The 25,639-nt window shown below is 41.0% G+C and overlaps 1 protein-coding gene and 1 pseudogene across 1 annotated transcript; one reads left to right on the top strand and one right to left on the bottom strand.

Annotated features, from left to right (window-relative positions):
• Positions 1-1,321: 1,321 nt before the first annotated feature.
• LOC135232199 (tripartite motif-containing protein 43-like) lies at positions 1,322-8,380 on the bottom strand. Its single transcript, XM_064289536.1, has 5 exons — positions 7,910-8,380; positions 6,962-7,057; positions 4,404-4,724; positions 3,994-4,016; positions 1,322-2,938 (listed from the first exon to the last, which is right to left on the bottom strand). Exons 1-5 carry the CDS (start codon positions 8,378-8,380, stop codon positions 2,362-2,364), a joined length of 1,488 nt encoding a protein of 495 aa, XP_064145606.1. The 3' UTR covers positions 1,322-2,361.
• An 11,752-nt stretch (positions 8,381-20,132) lies between these two features.
• LOC135227230 (G-patch domain and KOW motifs-containing protein-like) overlaps positions 20,133-25,639 on the top strand; it is a 33,710-nt pseudogene continuing 28,203 nt past the window's right edge.

Here is a 25,639-nt window from a genome sequence, read left to right as displayed (position 1 = left end):
GCTATGGTCTAGGATCTGATATAATTTCACGTCCAGATGGCTGTTTAAATCCCTCAGTCCTGATAATTTTTAGAGCTGAATGTGTCATTTGGGAATAAAACGTGAATGATTATTGTGAATGGTTTGGGAAAAGGAGAAGTAGAGGCATACATGTCTGGCATCCTAGATGATTTAAGTCTGGGGTTCAGAGAGATGGGATAGAAAACGAAAAATACCCAGGAGATATGGTTAAAAACAATTTGACCAAATTCAAATTGGTCCTAAGTATACCTTGATTGAATTGATGACTTATTTGGACAAATAATATCCGACAATATCAGGCTTCATACTTACCTTTCAGAATTGATTTCCCCTTCCACCTAAAAATTTTATTTCAAAATGAGTTTCCAACTTGTAGTTATCTGAATGTATCTAAAAATAGTATATTATTAGGAAAAGCCTAAATTAATAAAACTCTTAAAGTGTTAGCTTTACAAAACAGTACATAAATATGACTGAATTATGGATTTTTTGGATGTGTGGATATACCCCAGCACCCAGCTACCCTAGATGGCTCCGGCACCAACAAAACCAGCTCTCAGGCTCCCTAGGTACAGAAGACCTTCTCGCCAGCTTGGAGCAAGCTCCGCCTCTGGAGAAATCGCACGTTTTCATCCAGGCGGCAGGGCAGCAGTGGGAAGGCATTATTTGTGCTCCCAGCCCGGGGACAATGAAGGGGTTCTCCAGGACGGCAATGCTTGAGACTCAGGCTCTCAGGAACGTGGGGTTCGGTGCGGGCTTCTCACTCTCAAGGACTTGATCTCAGGAGGGTCCAAGGAAAGGCCTTCGCGTCCCTCAGCCAGGAAGGTTTCCCGGGGAGACTTTAGGGCGTGAAATGAGCAGCAGTCCTGTCCAGAGCGACTGGCGGTGCCAAGGGGTCCTGGAGGCTCTTGAAGGAAATGGTGGTGCTGGAAGGTGGTGGTCCGGGTGTTCGCACAGGTACGTGACCTGCCGGCGGCGTTTGTGTCTGGACTCAGATGCGGGAAACCTGCGGGGACCGTGGGTCAGACGGGGACCGGGCGGAGTTTCGTGGCCGAGATCCAGGCGCTCCCTGCTCAGGCCCGTGGCTGCCCTGGAGCCTAAACCTTAACAGTCTCCCGTGCCCACCTCCAGAGCTCGCTCCTAGGACCCTGAGGCCCAGGCGGGCTGCTTCACCCAGCGCCTCCCGCGGGGAACGCGTGGAGGGAGACCAGGCCCACACGATGGGTGTTGCTCGATGAGTGCTGAAGGCAAAGGGGCGCCAGCATGGCCCCAAACTGCTCCCCTTCACCCTGAGACTCTGAGTCTGCACCCTTCAGCTCCAGTGCTAGCATTCCCAGGGACCCAAGCCTGGGCTGCCCTCAGCGCTTAGATGAAAGAGCAGCTGGGCCAGGAAAGGTGGGAATGAGAATCCCTTTGGGTGGAAATTGTGGCACTCGAGTTTCTCCTGGTGTTTCTCAGTGCTGGGGATAGACACTGGCTTTACGAAGTTGTTAATCTATGGGTCTGCTTTACAATAATATATTTCCATATTGCCAAATTCATTACATACCAGTGTTCACAGTATACTTCAGGTGACAAATATTTTATACTTAATCAACCAATACACCATTTTATAAACTATTGTCTCATGGGCAGCAGGGCAAAGGAGGCTGGAGATTCAAAGATAAATAGTAGAGAATATTATATCTGGCCTGGAGGGGCTTACAGTTTACTGAAGGCCAAAGAGACCAAAACATTTCAGTTTAGTGAGTTAGCACTGACTTGGAGGCAGCTATGAGAGGCCCTAGAATGAAAAGAGGGATTCCTACCTGTAGCAAATGAAGCTTTCTCATTGAGAGAAGTCGGGGGAGAGAGGGTATCAGGTAGTCACTTTTTTATGGGATGAGAAAGAGTCAAAACTGCAATTGGGTTGGGATTTTTGCACCTAATTAAAGTGGACCTTGGCTGTTGAATATTCTGTATTTTTCAAAGCAAAGTGTAAGTTTTACTGTTTATTCTAGTAATTATGTGGTTTAAGATAACTGTGACAATGTCAGTAGTAAGAAAGCTCTGTGCTCTTGCATTAACCCATTAAAAAAATGGATCAAACAGCCGGGTATTCTTTTACGTTCAGCTGGCTTAGAAATCAAATGATAGACACAGCATAAAGATTGCACAGTATTCCAGGAGAATTGTTTTTATTTAAAGAAAATCAAATCAAATTCCTGCACTTAACATTATCACACTTTTAAGAATAATACAACCAGTAGTCTAATAATAAATGTAAATGAGGTTAAAGATAAGCAAGTTGGCACTAGGAAAGGGTCTCAGGTATTAGCATTCTCAGACATGGGCAAGTTTCTAAACTGTCCCTGATCCTTGGGATCCACAGCAAAGGAAAGGCCTGAGAGGGGAAGAGAAGGAACATGAAAGCAAACTACAAATGAGGGTATCATTATTCACATGAACAAAGCTCACTACACCGAGTTCATAATCCAGAAACACCCCTACGTGTCCTAGAGGTCTTTCTACATACTGAGGTAAGAGTGGGGACGAGGTAAAGAGACTGTACTGATTGTTCTCTTTGACACAAAAAAGTAGAAAAATTCCCTCGGAGCTAAGCAGCATGTCATGCCTCATTGTCCAAGAATCATTACAAAGTCCAATAACCCAGTGCCAACAGTGCCCCACATCCACCTCCCAGTAATATTTGCCAGATATAAAGGTCTGGGCTCCCCAGGCAAGAAAACTCTTAGATCTTGTTGAATTGTGGTCCACATCGAGATGATCACCGCTAAAGAGCACACGTCTCAGATCTTCAAACACGGGAACATGGCAAGTGACTCTTTCATGGTCCAACGAAATATACACTGCAGAAAGAAAAACAAAAAAAACAGTTACCAAGTCCTGAAGGACAGGGACTTTACATAGTGTCTTACTTTTAGTGGCATATTTCATTTGGATGATTATGATTGATTACTGTGTAGATACCCCAGTAACACAGTGCTGTGGAATCGATTCCGACTCATAGCGACCCTATGGGACAGAGTAAAACTCCCCCACAGAGTTTCCAAGGAGCGCCTGGCATATTTGAACTGCTGACCCTTTGATTAGCAGCTGTAGCACTTAACCACTACACCACGAGGGTTTCCACCTTATTAGAACGTATCATATTTGGCTTTTCCTCAGATTTTATTTAGCTTTTTCTAAAATGGAAATTTTGATTCTAAAAGTTTCCTGAAATAAAACCATAGATGCAGTAATGGAGAAAAAGGACGCGGAGGTGCTATTGAACCAAAGGGCTGTCTGTTACCTTGGAAACGAGTGAGCCTGTTTATCAATCCAGTGATGGGCCAGGAACTGATCTCTGGGTTCACTGGCTGGGGCACGTGCAGCTGCACCAGCTCACTCCTGCAAAGAAGAAGACTTAGTTACTGTTACTGGGCCCAGAGTTTTCATCCCAGTGATTATGTCAGTGTTCCACTAAAGATGCTCCCTCAGGATCCTCACAATTATGTTCCCTGAATGGGGGAGATGCTGCAAATGGCAATTTATTTTCTGAAAATAAGATCTAATCCCACTAAAATCGAATCTGCCATTCAGTCCTGGTATACAATTACATCTCAGTCATGACTGTGTCTGGTTACTTCCTCCCAACTACAGGGGTTGGGTGTGAAAAATGACCTGATGACCAGGAGGACATACTGCACAAGAACACTGTGGTTTTTAATCCACACTAGTCACCGCTGACATGTGTTTATACTTGTGAAAATCAAAAGCAGCAATGGAATTGTCATCATACAACTTCTATGTAGACACCTGCAATTAACACCACCACCCCGCTTCTTCTTAGGCTAGACAACCAAGCCTTCTCTACCTTTTCAGAAAGATAAGTAGACTCTGAAATTATATTATTATAATAAATAAATTATGCTCCCGCTCAGTATAATCACTGTCACAATTCTTACAACTAAAATATAGGTGCAAGCTTACCTTTTCATCACGTCTGTGAAATGCTTCAAAAGAATAAAGAAAGTTTTAGTATTTATTTAACAAGATTCATAGTGTTCTCACATGAAACCCTAATCCAAAGGATAGGGTAACCCAAACATGATGGCAGTGTTTATCAAAGACATGGAAACAGGATAAGAAAATATATTGTATAGATTCCCAAATTTGTTAATACTGTCAAATCAAGATACAAATGTAAATGTATTAAAATAAGGCTCTCCGTTGTAGTTTTTCAGTCATTGAATGCATATTAGGAGAATTTTTAGAAGAGCACTTTCTCTGGGGTGGTAATGCCTACTTTTTTTACAAAGCTTCACTGCTTCTGAATGAGGCAAGATTGACCCTTGATCTGCAGTATTACCTGGATAGACAGTATCCTTATCGTGTCATCAGAGAGCACATTCCAAGCCAATGATGGAAGACAAAGAGAATGCGGACATCATTCCCAAGCAACGCCTTGACTCCCCTTCCTTTGTCCTTACCTGGAGCAGTTCCATGTCTGGTTTATGGCACATTTCCTTCAGCTCCTCATACATTCCCCTTAGGAGTTTCCCCTTCAGGGCCATAGTGTTTTCACTTTCCTGGAGTTGTTGAAAAGTCTCTTTGCTTTCCTTTTCTAGCCTCTCTAAATATTTTTGCTCTTCTTCATAGAGCAATAGATGCACCGTTCGATATTCAGCATGGATCATCTTCCTGCGTAGATTCACATAACCCTGAATTGGTAGTGAATACATGGAATATTTACTAGGTTGTCTTCGTCCATGTCTTCTAAGCTACTGGTTTATCTTCTGTCAATTTGCTATGTTTATTAAACCAAAAATTTGGGGGTTTCTTTTGCTTTTTTTCTTTTCTTCCACTTCATTATTTTTTTTAATTTCAACAATAGTAATATCTCCAACCACTTCCATCAAATGTCCACATTTTCTTTTAAAAAAGGAATTTTTGGTTTTATTCTTAATTGTCTTATATAATATATTGCTGTTACCGTGTGCCGTTGAGTCTATTCTGACTCTTTGAGACCCTACAAGGCAGAATAGAACTGCCCATAGTACTTTCAAGGCTGTAATCTTTACAGAAGCAAATTGCCACATCTTTTTCCAGTGGAGCAGCTGGTGAGTGCAAATCTTCATCCTTTTGGTCAGCAGGTCAGAGTTTAACCATTGTGCCACCAGGGCTCCTATCCATGTAACATACTAAAACCTACTTACTACTAAGAGTTTCTAGTCTCCTTTATCCTCACATATTCTGTAGAGTAACTCTTCACTTTCAAGAATAGCCAATATTACATCATAGGATAAGATGTGACCTTTCTAAAAATTTTACCACCAGGTCCACAAATTGCATACTAACCAGAACCTTGTCTATCTCTATGTGTTCAATTTGCTCTTTTTATCCAAGGTCACACATGCCACTTAGCCAACTTCCATAGGGTCCTTAGAGGCATTGTTCAACAGACAACCCTGTTTCAGTATTAATTCCCTCTGTCTTACGTTCAGTTTGTTTCCTTACTTTCCTCTCAACTTTTCAAATATGCTTTATTTACACTGATTGTGTTGAAACAAATCAAAACATCTAATATTGACCACATGTGTATATTTACTGTACTCATTTGTCTAACTCTGGATCTTTCATCAGTTCAATGAAATCTCTCTTCCATTCCCAACACTTTACTGAAACCAGACTTTTCATCTCATCAAGATCCTCCTTTGTTGAATCCAAACATTTATTTCCATATTACTAAGGCTTTCCTTACAGTTTACCAACACTTCCTTGTATAAAACCCATGTAACTAGTCTTCGAACAAATCCTTTGGTGGTTTTCCTCTATCAGTCCACTTTTACCAGTTCCCCTTTCCTAGCCGGACACATCAGCACAGGGAGTCCTCAAGTTATTTTTTTTCTTCCACCTGAAAACTTTTTTCTCTCTAAAAATTCTCATCGTGTACTATCATCTACTCCAAAACCTAGAATATGCTGATGATAGTGAAATATCCCGGTCCAGACTCAGTCTTTCTCATCCAATTGCTTACTACATATTTCAACTTGGATAGCTCACAAAATCTTAAAAGCTAACACGTCTCAACCTAAATTTATTATCCCACCAAATCCAACCCAGCTTCACCTCCTTCATTACTAACCTCAGGTTGCCTCAGTTTCAAAGCCAAATATGTCTGTCATTCTTGATTTTACCCTTTTAACATTGTGCCTCAAACAAATCACTATTTTCTGGTATTCTCTATCAAGAATCTCTCTTGAATCCTTTCACTTCCCATTGTTGGTGATCAATTTATTTCTGGTCTTTTCTATAAGGATTCTTGCAACTACTTCTACTTGCTTTCTTGGCTTACATTTTGAAATTTTCCAACCCTGTCTCTCTAAACTGCAGACTGAATGAACTTTACAAAAAATAATCATGATCATATTTGTTTATTTAAAATCCTTCAGAGGCTTTCATTTGTACTCGGAATATACTTGAACTTATTAGTATATGCTAGGTGAACATGCAGTATATGGCATGAACTTATCTTTGTCTCTTAATCTGGGACTCGATTGATCCTCTCTCTTTATACACTCCTGTCATATTAAACTTAAGGCTCCCCAATAAGCAAGCAGTCTGTCTCCTTTTTTTCTGTCTCCTTGAGTCTGGTTCATTCCACGTGCAATTCCATTCACCTGGCATGCTTATGTTACTATATTTCTCATAAATAAGTCACACTCAAATTTCACATCAGAACTCAGGGCCTTTACAATAGAGAAGGAAAGGCAAGTTTGGGGTAGGAAAATACATTTAGTTTGAGACATGTTCAATTTCATTCTCTCTACCACATAGGTACCTGCCTCTGTTTCTAACCTCTTAGAAGCCAACAGATATTATGATTTTAGCTCAATTTCTGACTGTATAATTACAATGTGTCCCAAGATGGTTCTGAGAGAAAGAGTCCCTTACTTACCTCCCAAGTTCTGATTTTGCTGGTTTCTCTGTTAAGATTTCTCTGAATTTCTTGTGTCTTTTCCCATACAGCCCTCATTTGTTTGAGGAGCTTCTGCTGCAAAAAAAACCATGAAGGTGGGCATTAAAGAAGCTAATATTGAAGATGTTGGATCCACTGATGGAGAGGGGCAGAAATGTGAAGTAAATGAGCACTGAAGAGCTCAGAGGAGCTCCTGCATTTTCACTGTTTAATTGTCAAATCTTGGAAACTTTTTCTAACAGTGGAATAAAGATCTTATTGTGTTAAGGGTCTCCTACCACTAAGATATCTGGCCCTCAAATTTTATGTCCCCTGACCAATTTTCCTAACTGAATCTTCTTTCAGATTTAGTTGTCTGATGCTAGTTCTTTCTTCCTTCTCTTGTACTTTTTAGCTATAAACCAGTGTTTCTAGATGGATTTCATTAGATTAGGCTGTTGGCAATCATGGTTATAGTTACTAATAACGATAAATGGAATTTAAGGATTTGTTAACCTCAGTCTTACAATGGATTATCATAATTCCAACCACCACCAACATCATCATCATTATTAACACGTTGTAAGAATGTAAGCTATTTAAGATTGGTGACAACTTTTCTTTCCTGATTTATTCCTAGTGACTAGCATATAAAGCCAAACCAAACCCATTGCCACTGAGTCGATTCCAACTCATAGTGACCGTATAAGACAGAGTGGAACTGCCCCATAGTGTTTCTAAGGAGTGCTTGGTGAATTCCAACTGCCCACCTTTTGGTTAGCAGCCATAGCTCTTAACCACCATGTCACCAGGGTTGGTGACTAGCATATAAAATTCAGTAAATATGTATGTTACATGAATGACTAATAATTCTGTTCACTTTCTTCTTCCTAATCTGTCGGGTATGGGATGCCCCAGGTTCAACCTCCTTTGACATTCATTGCTTACCCAGTATTCCTCAGCAGTCCAATCAATGGAACAGTGTCTGTGAGCCTTGTGCTCCTTAGACTTGCAGCAGAGCAAGCAGAGTATGTCTTTGACAACTTCACAGAAGAAGTTCTTTGTTTTCATGTGTATCCCACACATCTGTTGTGCAGAACTTGGTAAGTAGGAGAGTCTTGCTCTTCTGGCGAGGAACACTTGTGTCTTCAAAACTATGTTGGTTTTAAAGTTCATTTCATATGATGATTCCATGCACACGGGGCAGCAAGGAGGATTTGGGGCTTCCTCCCAGCGGATACAGAGACAGGGCCTGCAAAAGCTGTGCCCACAGCCTATGGTGACTGGATCTATGAAATACCTCATGCAGATGGAGCAGAAGAATTCATTCTGGAGGAAGTTGGAATACTTGTTTCTGAGGAGAGAAAAGAAAAGAAAAGACAAAAAATTATTTTCTAATGGTTTTTTAAAGAAATGCATTGTCAAAATTCTCAACAATACTCCTGAGCATGAGATTAGTTTTAATATATTATATAAGGCAGAAAACAGATGCTGGGGAACAGAGATTCTTCATGATCTTCAGCTAACGTTAATTTTTCAACCATGGTCTTTACCACCATGGTTCCAGATCCCTAGTAAAATTCCATTTTTGTTTATTTATGTCGTCTACTCTAAATGGACATGGGAATCGGTAATTCACTTCCAGTTCCCCCCAACAGAGAGTGGGTCCCATTTTATGTAACATAATCGTAACAGTCCTTCTGTCAGTGATTGGTTATAAGGGTCATTTGAGTCTGTTTTCTGCTGTACGATATGGAAGGATGACTATTAGGAGAATTCTACAAGAGGTTTCCTTGCTTCTGAAAAGAAACTCTGTCCAGAGACAACTGCCTGTGGATGGTGTTTGTATATGATACCTGGAACTGACATTTTGTGACACAATGTTCACAAGCCTAGAGTCAAAAGCAAACACCCTGATGATAACAGAGAATTGAAAGAACCTGGGTCTTTGACAATGTCCTGGAGGCACTAAATAAACCATCTTAGGAGATGACAGTAATGGAAATAGAAAATTATTTTACAACCACCATAATAATCATTTATTGGGGCAAGAATCATCGGTTGCTGTGAAAATCATTGGGTGAAAAAGTATTACCTCCAACAACTCCTTGTTAATAAGTACCTTGCTCTTAAGCACCATCAAGTAATATATTGAATTCATTTTTTTAAATAAAGAAATTCGTGCTTTCTGTTAAAATAATTTATGATTAAAAGTTTTGCTTTAATTGCTGGGCTATCGTCATCTGAGAAATTGAATGGGAAGAGCAGCATATTTCCAGGGCTGAACACTTATTGTTTGGTCCTTGAAGTAAACAATTGCTTTACTGAATAATCATAAACCCAGATTTAATATACCACTTTAAAAAATGGGTAGCAATGTGGTAACCATAACTGTAGGTATATTTAGAAATTAACATTTGTGAGATAATTTATGAACTTATGCATTGAGAACCATAAAATCTTAAGTGATATCAGATATAAAGCCATTTACATGAAGCTAGAATGCCTGAAATGTGAAAGAAGGTTTGAGGGACATGGGAAAAGTTTAAACTAGCTCTCTGTGGAATAGATAAGGCACTGGCCAAGAAGTCATTATTAATGTGGTATTATCTATATTGACAACATTAATGATGATAACTTTAAACAGATAGTAGAAGCCGATATTTATTGTTTACTACTTATAGGCATTTCTCTGATCCCTTTTATCTGGGTTACCTATTCTAATCCTCCCAATGATACTATTCATTCATTTTCTATCCTTACCAACACTTTATAATGAGAAATCTTGACAGGGTGAATGAATTACTTGTCTAACATCATAAAAAAAAAAAAATACATCAAATTGAATTACTGATTCAGTATTCAAATGTAGGTCTTATTGAAAGCAAAAAAAAAAAAATTCAAATTGTAGTGTCCAATATTAACATTAAATCAATCAACATTTACTGATATCTACATTTTATAGACAGTAATCTCTTGTGCAGGTACAATGGTAAATAAGACAATATTCTGGTACTCAGTGGCTCACAGTTTTGTGGGTGATAAAAAATAAGTAAAAAAAAAGTAAAAAGGAATTGTTGGGTGAATTCAGAGAGCCCTCACATATCTATCACTTGTTTACATTCAACATTGTTAGTTTTCTGCAGTCCTCGATAGTTTCCAAACACTTTATAATCCATGTCTGAAAACTAAAATTCATATCTGAAAACTGAAGAGACATCATTTTAAACATTCTTGAAGTTTTCAAAGATTTCATTTTCCTTGGATCCACAAACAACACCCATTGAAGCAGCGGTCAAGAATTCAAACGATGTATTGCATTGGGCAAATCTGCTGCAAAGACCTCTTTCAAGTATAAAGAGCAAAGAAGATGTCATCTTGAGGACTAAGGTGCGCCTTACCCAAGCTACGGTATTTTCACTCACCTTATATGCGTGCTAAAACTGAACATTGAATAAGACAGACCAAAGAATTGATGCATTTGAATTGTGGTGTTGGCAAAGAATGTTGAATATACCATGGACTGCCAGAAGAACAAACAAATCTGTTTTGGGAGAAGTACAGTCAGAATTCTTCTTGGAAGGAAGGATGTAGAGACTTTGTCTGACATACTTTGGACATGTTATCAGTAGAGAATTGTTAATGGAGAAGGATGTCATGCTTGGTAAAGTAGAGGGTCATCAAAAAAGCAGAAGAGGAGGCGGGGCCAAGATGGCAGACTAGGTAGACGCTACCTCGGATCCCTCTTGCAACAAAGTCTCAGAAAAACAAGTGAATCAATCACATACATAACAATCTACGAACTCTGAACAACAAACACAGATTTAGAGACAGAGAATGAACAAATACGGAGAAGCAGCAACTGTTTTCAGAGCCTGGAGCCAGCGTCCCAGTCAGGTTACCTTGGCGTCGGGCTCAGGTCTGGGCCCAGGGGACATAAACTTAAAATCTTGTGACGGCGCAAACAAGGGGCGCAGCCGTACCCCCCTGAACTGACCCCTGGAGGGGGCCCAGCTGGTCCGCGCGGGTGGCGTGGCAACGCCGCTAGTGGGAGAAGTCCCCGGGAGGCAGTGACTGGTTTTAGAGCCGGGAGTGCAGCGTCCCAGCTGGGGAAACTTGGCGCCGGACCTTTGACTGGGCGCTGTCACGGCGCAAGCACGGGGCACAGCCCTACTCCCCTGAACTAACCCCGGGAGGGGGCCCAGCCGGTCTGCGGAGGCGGCGCAGAGAAGCGGCTGGTGGGATGGGAACTCTCTGGGAGGCAGCGACTAATTTTGGAGCCGGGAGTGCAGCGTCCCAGCAGGGGAACCTTGATGCTGGGCTTTGGATTGGCAACGGAGGATCTGACCATGGCTTCAGCGGGACAGACCCTCGGGGGCAGTCTCCACACAGCCAGCACACATAGGCGACACGCCCCTCAGGAATCTCAGATAAAATAGTCATTCCAAGCAAGATAAGCAACTTTGGCTATGTTCCGAGGTGCTACTATCCTATTTCTCTGAACCCTCCCCAACCCTTCCCAGGCAGCTTCATTAACATTGGAATTTCCTGAGCCAGAGGGAGAACGGCTCCGGCTCCGCGGCAGCTTTGCTTTTCCCTTTTTTTTTTTTAATGGTCTTTTCCTAACCCATTCTTCCGGCCTGAGAGAAGGAACCACAAAAACCCAGGGACCAAACATCCATCCCTAATTGGACTAAAAACACAGAACCAGCTCCAGCCAAGCATATATGATCCAAATCTCGGACTTTCATCCTTACAGGGAACAAGGTGGCGGTTCTAATCCAAAGGCAGTTCTGAAAGGGATCTGACTGCATTTTATTTTTAGCGGATTTTCTGGAAAAACAAGTTTCCCAGGTCTGATATCTCTGCTTATTCAACAGAGCCCTAACAGACCCACAACAGGGAACTGAGGGCTGAAGCTCCCCCCCAGACCACCTAGCCTCTTGCCTTAGGGGTCTAAGGAGGGTGACACCTACCAATTAGTAGAGGTACTTGCACTGGGGCCCTAAGGCTCAGCTGCAGTGCCCTCCCACCAAGGTGCTATAGGAATAGAGACACACCTACCTCACTGACACTTGGGGGAAGCCTGTCAGCATCCTGCCCCCCCTGGAGGGTGAACTCCAGCTGCTAATAGAATCTGGTGCAAACAACTATCACCCCTACTTCTCGAGGTGGATAGGTGTTAGGGTGCAGCACACACTTGATGACCCAAAATCAGATTCTACTCAAGAATAGTGAATAGACTCAGGCATATATATCTGGCAACAGCCCAAACCAGCTGGTAATAGGTCATAAGTAAGTCAAGGGCTACAACAAACAAGACAGCACAATCTAGTAGCCCATCCACGTATATTGAAAGAAAACAAAACAAGATAAGACTCAGTGAGCAATTATAGAATAAACCACTTCTACATCTTAGTGATGGCTTGGAGACAGCAGTCGATATCAAACCACATAAGGAAGCAGACCATGACAGCTTCTCCAACCCCCCAAACAAAAGAATCAAAATCTTTCCCAAATGAAGATACAATCCTGGAATTATCAGATACAGAATATAAAAAAGTAATTTACAGAATGCTTCAAGACATCAGGGATGACCTCAGAAACGAAATAAGGCAAACTGCAGAAAAAGCCAAGGAACACACTGATAAAACAGTTGAGGAACTCAAAAAAGATTATTCAAGAACAGAGTGGAAAAATTAATAAGTTGCAAGAATCCATAGAGAGACAGCATGTAGAAATCCAAAAGAGTAACAATAAAATTACAGAATTAGACAACGCAATAGGAAGTCAGAGGAGCAGACTCAAGCAATTAGAATGCAGACTGGGACATCTGGAGGACCAGGGAATTAACACCAACATAGCTGAAAAAAAATCAGATAAAAGAATTTAAAAAAATGAAGAAACCCTAAGAATCATGTGGGACTCTATCAAGAAGGATACGTTGTGTGTGATTGGAGTCCCAGACGGGATGGAGGACAGAAAACACAGAGAAAATAGTTGAAGATCTGCTGACAGAAAACTTCCCTGACATCATGAAAGACGAAAGGATATCTATCCAAGATGCTCATCGAACCCCATTTAAGATTGATCCAAAAAGAAAAACACCAAGACATATTATCATCAAACTTGCCAAAACCAAAGATAAAGAGAAAATTTTAAAAACAGCCAGGGATAAAAGAAAGGTCTCCTTCAAGGGAGAATCAATAAGAATAAGTTCAGACTACTCAGTAGAAACCATGCAGGCAAGAAGGCGATGGGATCACATACACAGAGCACCGAAGGAGAAAAACTGCCAGCCAAGGATCATATATCCAGCAAAACTCTCTCTGAAATATGAAGGTGAAATTAAGATATTTACAGATAAACACAAGTTTAGAGAATTTGCAAAAACCAAACCAAAGCTACAAGAAAAACTAAAGGAAATTGGTCAGAAAACCAATAACATCAGATACCAGCACAACACAAGGTCACAAAACAGAACATCCTGATATCAACTCAAATAGGGAAATCACAAAAACAAGTTAAGATTAATTAAGAAAAAAATGCTCATAACAGGGAATCATTGAAGTCAATATGTAAAAGATCACAATAATCAAAAACAGGGACTAAATAACCGTGGCATAGAACTGCCATATGGAGAGGGTTAAGGCAATATAGGACAATACAAGTTAGGTTTTTAATTAGAAAAATAGGGGTAAATATTAAGGTAACCACAAAGAGGTATAACAACTCCATAACTGAAGATAAAAGCCAAGAAAAACGTAACGACTCAACAAACATAAAGTCAAACACTACGAAAATGAGGATCTCACAATTTACTAAGAAAAACGTCTCAGCACAAAAAAGTAAGTGGAAAAATGAAATTGTCAACAACACACATAAAAAGGCATCAAAATGACAACGCTAAACACTTATTTATCTATAATTACCCTGAACGTAAATGGACTAAATGCACCAATAAAGAGACAGAGAGTCTCAGATTGGATAAAGAAACTCGACCCGTCTATATGCTGCCTACAAGAGACACACCTTAGTCTTAGAGACACAAACAAACTAAAACTCAAAGGATGGAAAAGAATATATCAAGCAAACAATAAGCAAAAAAGAAGAGGAGTAGCAATATTAATCTCTGACAAAATAGTCTTTAGACTTAAATCCACCACAAAGGATAAAGAAGGACACTATGTAACGATAAAAGGGACAATTGATCAGGAAGACATAACCATATTAAATATTTACGCACCCAATGACAGGACTGCAAGATACATAAATCAAATTTTAACAGAACTGAAAAGTGAGATAGACATCTCCACAATTATAGTAGGAGACTTCAACACACCACTTTCAGAGAAGGACAGGACATCCAGTAAGAAGCTCAATAGAGACACGGAAGACCTAATTACAACAATCAACCAACTTGACCTCATTGACTTATACAGAGCTCTCCACCCAACTGCTGCAAAGTATACTTTTTTTTCTAGAGCACATGGAACATTCTCTAGAATAGACCACATATTAGGTCATAAAACAAACCTTTGCAGAATCCAAAACATCGAAATATTACAAAGCATCTTTTCAGACCACAAGGCAATAAAACTAGAAATCAATAACAGAAAAACTAAGGAAAAGAAATCAAATACTTGGAAACTGAACAATACCCTCCTGAAAAAAGACTGGGTTATAAAAGACATTGAGGAGGGAATAAGGAAATTCCTAGAATGCAATGAGAATGAAAATACTTCTTATCAAAAGCTCTGGGACACAGCAAAAGCAGTGCTCAGAGGCCAATTTATATCGATAAATGCACACATACAAAAAGAAGAAAGAGCCAAAATCAGAGAACTGTCCCTACAACTTGAACAAATAGAAAGTGAGCAACAAAAGAATCCATCAGGCACCAGAAGAAAACAAATAATAAAAATTAGAGCTCAACTAAATGAATTAGAGAACAGAAAAACAATCCAAAGAATTAACAAAGCCAAAAGCTGGTTCTTTGAAAAAATTAACAAAATTGATAAACCATTGGCTAGACTGACTAAAGAAATACAGGAAAGGAAACAAATAACCCGAATAAGAAACGAGAAGGACCACATCACAACAGACCCAACTGAAATTAAAAGAATCATATCAGATTATTACAAAAAATTGTACTCTAACAAATTTGAAAACCTAGAAGAAATGGATGAATTCCTGGAAAAACACTACCTACCTAAACTAACACATTCAGAAGTAGAACAACTAAATAGACCCATAACAAAAAAAGAGATTGAAACGGTAATCAAAAACTCCCAACAAAAAAAGCCCCGGCCCGGACGGCTTCACTGCAGAGTTCTACCAAACTTTTAGAGAAGAGTTAACACCACTACTACTAAAGGTATTTCAAAGCATAGAAGATGACGGAATACTACCCGACTCATTCTATGAAGCCACCGTCTCCCTGATACCAAAACCAGGTAAAGACATTACAAAAAAAGAAAATTACAGACCTATATCCCTCAGGAACATAGATGCAAAAATCCTCAACAAAATTCTAGCCAATAGAATTCAACAACATATCAAAAAAATAATTCACCCCGACCAAGTGGGATTTATACCAGGTATGCAAGGCTGGTTTAATATTAGAAAAACTATTAATGTAATCCACCACATAAATAAAACAAAAGACAAAAACCACAGGATCTTATCAATTGATGCAGAAAAGGCATTTGACAAAGTCCAACACCCATTTATGATAAAAACTCTCACCAAAATAGGAATTGAAGGAAAATTCCTCAACATAATAAAGGGCATCTATGCAAAGCCAACAGCCAACATCACTCTAAATGGAGAGAACCTGAAAGCATTTCCCTTGAGAACGGGAACCAGACAAGGATGCCCTTTATCACCACTCTTATTCAACATTGTGCTAGAAGTCCTAGCCAGAGCAATTAGGCTAGACAAAGAAATAAAGGGCATCCGGATTGGCAAGAAGGAAGTAAAATTATCTCTATTTGCAGATGACATGATCTTATACACAGAAAACCCTGAGGAATCCTCCAGAAAACTACTGAAACTAATAGAAGAGTTTGGCAGAGTCTCAGGTTACAAGAGAAACATACAAAAATCACTTGGATTCCTCTACATCAACAAAAAGAACATCGAAGAGGAAATCACCAAATCAATACCATTCACAGTAGCCCCCAAGAAGATAAAATACTTAGGAATAAATCTTACCAAGGATGTAAAAGACCTGTACAAAGAAAACTACAAAGCTCTACTATGAGAAATTGAAAAGGACCTACTCGAGTGGAAAAACATACCTTGCTCATGGATAGGAAGACTTAACATAGTAAAAATGTCTATTCTGCCAAATGCCATCTATACATACAATGCACTTCCGATCCAAATTCCAATGTCATTTTTTAAGGTGATAGAGAAACAAATCACCAACTTCATATGGAAGGGAAAGTAGCCTCGGATAAGCAAAGCATTACTGAAAAAGAAGAAGGAAGTGGGAGGCCTCACTCTATCTGATTTCAGAACCTATTATACAGCCACAGTAGTCAAAACAGCCTGGTATTGGTACAACAACAGGCACATAGACCAGTGGAACAGAATTGAGAACCCAGATATAAATCCATCCACATATGAGCAGCTGATATTTGACAAAGGCCCAGTGTCAGTTAATTGAGGAAAAGATAGTCTTTTTAACAAATGGTGCTGGCATAACTGGATATCCATTTGCAAAAAAATGAAACAGGACACATACCTCACACCAAGCACAAAAATTAACCCCAAGTGGCTCAAAGACCAAAACATAAAGACTAAAACTTTAACGATCACAGAATAAGAAATAGGGACAACCTTAGAAGCCCTAATACAAGGCATAAATAGAATACAAAACATTACCAAAAATGACGAAGAGAAACCAGATAACTGGGAACTCCTAAAAATCAAACACCTATTCTCATCTAAAGACTTCACCAAAAGAGTAAAAAGACCACCTACAGACTGGGAAAGAATTTTCAGCTAATAGATCTCCGAACAGTGCCTGAGCTCTAAAATCTACATAATCCTGTCAAAACTCAACCACAAAAAGACAAACAACCCAATCAATAAGTGGGCAAAGGATATGAACACACACTTCACTAAGGAAGCTATTCAGGCAGCTAACAGATACATGAGAAAATGCTCTCGATCATTAGCCATTAGAGAAATGCAAATTAAAACCACCATGAGATTCCATCTCACTCCAACAAGGCTGGCATTAATCCAAAAATCACAAAATAATAAATGTTGGAGAGGCTGTGGAGAGATTGGAACTCTTATACACTGCTGGTGGGAATGTAAAATGGCACAACCACTTTGGAAATCTATCTGGTGTTATCTTAAACAGTTAGAAATAGAACTACCATACAACCCAGAAATCCCACTCCTCGGAATATACCCTAGAGAAATAAGAGCCTTCACACAAACAGATACATGCACACCCATGTTTATTGCAGCTCTGTTTACAATAGCAAAAAGCTGGAAGCAACCAAGGTGTCCATCAATGGATGAATGGGTAAATAAATTGTGGTATATTCACACAATGGAATACTACGCACGATAAAGAACAGTCATGAATCTGTGAAACATTTCATAACATGGAGGAACCTGGAAGGCATTATGCTGAGCGAAATTAGTCAGAGGCCAAAGGACAAATATTGTATAAGACCACTATTATAAGATCTTGAGAAATATTACAAACTGAGAAGAACACATACTTTTGTGGTTACGAGAGGAGGAGGGAGGGAGGGTGGGAGAGGGTTTTTCACTGATTAATTAGTAGATAAGAACTGGTTTAGGTGAAGGGAAGGACAATACTCAATACTTGGAAGAGCAGCTCAAATGGACTGGACCAAAAGCAAAGAAGTTTCCGGGATAAAATGAATGCTTCAAAGGTCAATGAAGCAATGGTGGGGGTTTGGGGACCATGGTTTAAGGGGACTTCGAAGTCAATTGGCAAAATAATTCTATTATGAAAACATTCTTCATCCCACTTTGAAATGTGGAGTCTGGGGTCTTAAATGCTAACAAGCGGCCATCTAAGATGCATCAATTGGTCTCAATCCACCTGGATCAAAGGAGAATGAAGGACACCAAGGTCACACGATAACTAAGAGCCCAAGAGACAGAAAGGACCACATGAACCAGAGACCTACATCATCCTGAGACCAGAAGAACTAGTTGGTGCCCGGCCACAATCGATGACTGCCCTGACAGGGAGCACAACAGAGGACCCCTGAGGGAGCAGGAGATCAGTGGGATGCAGACCCCAAATTCTCATAAAAAGATCATACTTAATGGTCTGACTGAGACTAGAGGAATCCCAGCGGTCATGGTCCCCAAACCTTCTGTTGGCACAGGACAGGAACCATCCCCGAAGACAACTCATCAGACATGAAAGGGACTGGACAGTGGGTAGGAGAGAGATGCTGATGAAGAGTGAGCTAATTGTATCAGGTGGACACTTGAGACTGTGTTGGCATCTCCTGTCTGGAGGGGGGATGGGAGGATAGAGGGAGTTGGAAGCTGGCAAAATTGTCACGAAAGGAGAGACTACAAGGGCTGACTCATTAGGGGGAGAGCAAGTGGAAGTAGAGAGTAAGATGTATATAAACTTATATGTGACAGTCTGACTTGATTTGTAAATGTTCACTTTAAGCTCAATAAAAGTTAATTAAAAAAAAAAAAAGTAGAAGAGCCTCAGTGAGGTGGACTGACACAGTGGCTGCAGCCATAGGCTCACACATAGCAAGGATTGTGAGAATGGTACAAGAGTGTGCAGTGTTTCATTCTGCTGTACACAGGGTTACTATGAGGCGGCCCCAACTCAAAGGCACCTCCCAACAACAACAATCTTACAATGAGTATTTCTTAATTCAACACATCACATAGGCCAACAATATATACAAACAAATACACAAAGGGCCCTGTTGGTGCTCAGCTGCTAACTGAAAGATTGGGCATTTGATCCCTCCCAGTGGCACCTTGGGAGAAAAGCCTGGTGATCTGCTCCCATAACAATTACAGACAGGAAAATCCTACAGGGCAGTTCTACTCTGTCCTCTAGGGTTGATATGAGTCAAAATTGACTCCACAGCACCAAACAACATCAACAACACAAGGATTTCACCAGCTAAAACATTGCAAGCTACCTGGAGATAATTATCTAGTCACACTCACAATATACACAGACAATCAAGTAATATATAAACTAATAGAGCAAAAATAATTTATCTTATTAATTCATAAAATATATAGGAAGAAGAGACTGCATGTCTTTGGGTGGTACAAATGGTTAACTTGCGCGACTGTTAAACCGCTAACTGAAAGGTTGGAAGTTCAAGTTCATCCAAGCATCCCTCAGAAGAAAGGCTTGGAAATCTGCTTCCCAAAAGTTTCAGCCATTGAAAACCCTATGGGGCACAATTCTACTCTGACACACATAAGATCACCATGGGTAGGAATTGACTTGATGGCAGTTGGTAAGTTTAAAGTAATGAAATCATTTCTAGCTACTAAATTCTTAGATTGGCAGACAGGCAGATGAATTAAAATTCCGATTTTTGAAGAGAAATAGGAGAAGTTGAATTTGTGGAAACTGTTTACTCACCTGTGTGCACTGGTAATGGGTTTTCCCATTATCGTTCAATGAATTGTTGCTGTTAGGTGCCGTCAAGTTCAAAAGTCCAGCTAAATTCACTTCAGGGATTAGGTGGTCATCTATGGTAGCAGTCCATTTCAGAAGTCTCCACGGCCGAGGCAACTCAAAACACAGTGGATCTGAAGAAGAATGAGTTTGTCTCCTTGGGTGATGTTTTATAGACCCTCTGAAGGCCACACCCATTTTCTCAAACTGCGTTTATGAAGCTTTCAGAAAGGGATTGGTGTAGATGATTAGATTTTGTTTTGCATAATAGAGAAACACTCTGATGCCAATGATTGAATTAACTACTTTTCAATCTGCTTAAAGAAAGTGCCACACTCAATGTCTAGTAGGAAGTCATGCCTTGAGTCAACCTATGAAAGTCATGAATTTGTTATTTTTTAAATAAATGAACCCCAAAACATGGACTTGAACTCTCTGAATCTACATCCATTCTTTTCTTGATATTTCTTCAGAAAATTTATACAAATTGGCAGTTGAATGCTTGCATGAGGGTGAACAATGCATCATCCTCCCATCATCATAGATATATTGTTGTGGTACTGGGAGTGGGGTGTTGCTCTAACAGATACCTAAAATGTGGAAGTGGTTTTGAAACTGAATGGTTAGAGGGCTCAGAAGAAAGTGAGGAAAACGGTTTACACTGGAGACAGGGCAGATGGTGAGAAGCAGCAACAAAGAACTGGCCAGCAGCAGAACCAGGAGACCAATGCCAGACAGTTCTGGAGCCAACCCACAGAATGAGAGAGCTGAGAGCCTTTGTAGAGCAGGCTTCCTGGCAAAGGGGGGTGCCTCTGGGCACTGATTGGTGGAGCTACGCTTGCCAACCCACAGAGCATGAGAGTTGAGTGCCTTCTGGCTGAAGTTTACTGGCAGAGTGGGGTGCCTCCAGGCACTTATCAGTGGAGCTACAGTGTTTTTGTACACTTGCCCCAGTAGGGCAGATGTGAGAGTGAGGCCCGAGGTGGGAGAGGCCAAGGAACCACGCAAACAGGGCACCTGCAGGGGAATCGGAGCAAGATGTTGGACAATGTTGCTGAAGAGAAGGTTTTGAAGCCAGTGGCAGTCTCTACTGCCCCAATTTCTTTCCCCTTCAGTCACATCTCCACCCAGCGGTGGGTGGTGGACCTTAGAGACAGTGTGAGGGCCACCCTGGAGGAGAAATTTTTCTTCAAGACTGTGAAAAGGAGGAAGCTGAAGAGTATGAAGCCCTTAGAAGCCCCCAGGGAATTTGTCATCATCTTGATCCAGAATGGACATTGCAGGCAGCTACTGACCCAGCCACCTGGAGCATCCAGAGATGCTGAGGCCTTGATGGTTGGGGTGGTAATGTCCTAGGCCATGAAGAAGCTCATTGAGGAATCTGAGAAAAGTCTGGAGGAGACAGAGAATGAGGGTGTCAACTCCAGGCTCACTGTCTCCATGATCCAGAAAGAATGCATCCTCAAAGAGAAGGGGCAGACAGTGAGGAGGCAGATTACGAGACAGTGCCTGTGGAGGCCTATGGGCTAGCCATGCTGCGGCGCATGGACCGGAAACCTAGTGAGGCCATCGGCCATCCTTTCAAGCAAGTGGTGAAGCCTTGTGTCAACTCACAGAGTCCCAAGGCGCTAGGCTGGATGACTCAGATGGAGACTGACCTCTGTGACCCATTCCAATCTCCCAGTCTCTTCCCAGTTTTCTACACTATAAAAAACTTGTTTTCAGTAAGACTGGAATATTATTTTTGAATCTACCTCTTGAAAGTGCAGTATTGATATAGGAACAAGGAGAAAGATAAATGGGCCAGAAACTATGCTAGAAACAAACCCAAATTCACGAAAATCGTTTCAAATTAAAAAAAAATTAACTTTTCAGCAAATGAACCCCCACATACCAGCTTTCTAAATTTTTTTTTTTTTTTAACTAAGGACTTTTATTTTTAACAGTTTAAAAAGGTAGAAAAGATGAGTCAGTAGTTTATGATTCTAGCAAATGTCTTGGAAAATTTGGAAATGGTTTGCCTGAGGTTGGCTTTAGGAACAGTTGTATTTTAGTTATTGATTTTATTTTTTCATTTCAATGCAAGAATTTTATGTAAGGCCAGCTTTGACCACCACTACAGAATGGAGATTTCTTTTGCCCTGCAGACTCCAGATCAAGCCTCCAAGGGCTCAAGAACTAGAGCAGGGCCCGGATTCTCTGTCTGGCACTCCCCATCCCAACTCAGGAGAAAGAGGAACGAAAGGCTGAGAAGCCCCAACTCAGGGGGACCTCCTGAACAGGGAAGAGAAAGAGTTGCGTTCAGGTAAATTGGATTTTATTTCTACTTGAGAAGGTGATAATGACAGGTTTATGTCTCCAATCCATTTAGTGCACTGTCGATGGGGTGAATTGAGATACGACCTTGGACCCTTGAGAAACCCTCCTTCTTTTACTATTGAACCCAGATACCCTTTGTGGTTTCTGGAAAGCCAAGCTGTGGATCTGGAGAAGCAGCTCAGAGCTCTGCACAAGAGTGCTTAAAGCATCTCCTCGTGGACACAGAGATTCTGGGGCCCACAATAGCCTGAGCCAGATGAGAGATGGAGAGAGGCTCTGAGGAGCAGAAGTTACCATCAGGAAGAGAGAGGGAAGGAGGAAGCCGCAGTTTCCCCGATACCCCTTTCATATGTTCAGGAAGCTCTGTGAGCACCCAGAAGGCCACCAACCCTTTGCTTTAGTCCTCTGAAATCTTGGATTTTCCCTGAATTGAGCCTTCCGGGAATAGGACGAAAAGCGAGGTCCAGCTCTGGGGACAGAGGGCAGAAACTCAGCAGGGAGAGTGTATCTGCATTAAGGGGACCAGCTAGGCACATGTCTGGCTGCATAGGGGGTGGGGGTAGGAGGGTGGGAAGTGATGTTTTGGGACCTGCAAGCCCCAGGGATCTCCTGATCCTCCAGCACCAGTGGATGGAACCAGTCAGATGGGGGAGGGGTGATCTGAGGGAAGTCTGGGAGGAGGGAAATGCGTGACTGAAAATCATAGGGAAAAGGGGGCTACCTCTCAAGACCGCTAGACAGAAGAAACTCTCTTTGCTCCAGAAACACGCAATGGCTCCACCAGTAAGATGAGGTTCCCCTTGCTCTGAGGCACCAGCTCCCTGTACTCTCCTTTGAAATACCTTCCTGTTGCTGTTTTCAGGTGCCCTTGAGTAAGCTCCTACTCACAGGGACCCTATGCACAACAGAACAAAACCCTGCCCAATAATGTACTGTCCTCATCATTTTTGCTATGTGTGAGCGCATTGTTGCAGCTGCTGTGTCAGCCCATTTTGTTGATGGCCCTCATCTTTAGGCTTTCTCAAATTCCTGTGCAATAGAGAAAACTTGTTTATGGTTCTTTAATGATGGGGATTCATCTGATTTCTGATAACTTTATCAAGATATCATTTTTCTTATTTTAAACCTTATCAACGTTCACATTATTTATCGCACTTTCTTTTGTACTGAAGGGATTTTGCCAGGTTGGGAGGGAAGCACCATAAGCCTCAGAGGCTGGAGACCAAGGAAGCTTGATCCTGCCCAGTCATCCCTCTCTGCAGCTCATAGTTAAGAAGAATCAGTGAGTCTCGATTTGTTTGTTGTTGTTTGCTGTGCCACGGATTGATTTTGTATGCCCTTTCTTGTCCGGGCTTTGTAACTCCCGCTAAGTGATTCGGTGGGTCTGTGCAAATGAGGATCTCAGAACTACCGTGAAAGGACAGCCAGGAGTGGAGCAAGTCCTTTGGACCAGGAATCCCTGTGCTGAGACCCTCCCAGATCCAGGAGACATAGAGAAGGCTTTTGCAGTGAAACGGCAAGACAACGAGAAGCAGCAACAGAAAAATATCGGCAGTACAGGCAGTAGAACCAAGAGACTGGCAGGAGATCTGCAGGAGAAATTCATATACATATAATATGATATACGTATACATATGATATATACTAGGAAATGCTAGTATATGTATAAAAAATATACTCTACATGTAGTATATATATACACACATATATATGTACCTATGTGTGTATATATATCTATATATGCTATATGTAGAGTATATACACTATAAGTATGCTGAAGGTGAGATTCAGTTGCATCTGGAGCACCAGAAAGTACATGGGATTTCTGCCCAGAATAAATGCAGACATTGCCTGGAAAACTAGTGCCCCAAATTAGAGGGCACTGATTGTATGGAGAAGATTATGCAAAAGAAATAAGTAAGTACTATTTTTTTAATTTTTGAATTCAGAAATAAAAATACCTGTGAAAGCTATGAGTTAAATATACAGACATAAATACTGCAGCCTACATGACTCTGACAACTACTAGGATTGGAAATGACCAACTCCTTCCCTCAAGGAGTGGGTAAGAGAGATCCTAGGAGGTGGATAGTCTCCTTCACGGCACCTATCAAATATTTCTCAACCCAATTCCAGTGCAGGAATTCACAGAGCTCAACAGAGAAGGTAAAGGTCCACCTTGGACTATTTCAGCACCTCCTCAACCAGGTTCTTATAATGGTCCTTCAGGCTCTGTGGGATGTGCTGCCAGCGTCTACCAATCTCCACCCTGCGTTCTCTCATGGGCACATGCTGCAGCTCCCTACTGAACCACAAATCTGGGTAGAACTTGTGGTATCCATCCATGGGGCGTGCTTTTTGTGCTCTCTGTGGAATTTCAACTCCTTCTGAAGTGACCAGTCTCCAGAGAAGACCTCATTTTGTTCACATTTCTCTGCGAACATTTTTGGGTTTGAGTCTGGCAGTTCTTGGGGACATCGGATTTCTTGCAGTTCTGGATGCGATCAGGGCAGTCTTTCTGATACTGAGCCAGTTTTTCTTCAAATTCCTTTCTCTCCTTCTGGAAATCTTGAGTATATTTTAGTTTCATCTTCTCTGGGAGCTTTTTAAATTCCTGGGATGGAACCTTGGCCAGCTCCTGGTTGCTCAGCTCAGGGTGCAATTGGGAGTACTGGGAACACTTCTCCTTGGGGGAAGTCCGGATGTTTCTTATATTTTTTTCATTTTGGAGAGATTTTTAACATGTTCCTCAGCTTCCAGGACTAATTATTTCAAAGTACTAGACTTCCTTAAATTATAAGAAATCTCCAACCCTGTGTTTTTGTACATTTCTCCAGAAAAAAACTCTGAAAGCTACCATTTTCCCAGTTCATATGTGACTGAGTTGTTTTGAACTTTTGCTTATCTTTAGGAGGGAGGTTATTCTCCACACTTTCCGGTAACATTAGGGCATCTTCTTTAGACCAGCGATCTTGGCCTTTAGCCAATGACATTTTTAAGTCTTTGGGCCACTTTCATAATCCTAGATATCCAGAAACCTCAATAGGAGCTCAACCTTCTTCACTTTCAAGATTCAGCAAGTGAATTATTGAAGTCCTACAGTGTTTGTGATACTATTGTTCTGAAGAAAAAGAGATTAAAAAAATTACTCTCTTCCTGGAATGAATGAGAATAACTCACCCTACTTGAGATATATTCCTTGTGTGGTTTAGTTTAACCTTACTGAAAAAACCGAGTGCCGTTGAGTCGATAATTTAGCCTTAGCAATATAAATAAAAATTTGCCCAATCTCTGAGTTTAAATTTACACTTAGTTTTCAGATGCTACATCTGCACTTATCCTCTTATCCCAGCTGACCTTCTATCCAGTCTCACCAGAACTACCTTAATTAGAAGCAAGAAAAAAAGACTGGCCGCTTATTCAAGAGGCTTGGGATAAGAGGAATTTTCAGGGGAAGGAATAAAAACATTAAAATAAGAGAAATAGCTAAAAGGGAAGTGACTTTCAGTCCATAGTGCCCTGAGGGTGGCCAGCTTCTATTTAGAGCCAGGTAGCCCTCCCTCTCCTCCCAGAAAATGCATGCTGTTGTAAAATTTTTTTATGAGTTGTATATCAAAACCTGAACCTGAATTAAATGACTGATTTATGGATTCTTTTGGACCCTGCGCTTGGGAATAAATGCT

Source organism: Loxodonta africana, chromosome 7 (genome assembly GCF_030014295.1).
Source record: "Loxodonta africana isolate mLoxAfr1 chromosome 7, mLoxAfr1.hap2, whole genome shotgun sequence".
Taxonomy (NCBI): Eukaryota; Metazoa; Chordata; class Mammalia; order Proboscidea; family Elephantidae; genus Loxodonta; species Loxodonta africana.
The sequence above is the reverse complement of the archived record's forward strand: the minus strand, read 5'-3'. Positions and strand labels throughout refer to the sequence as shown.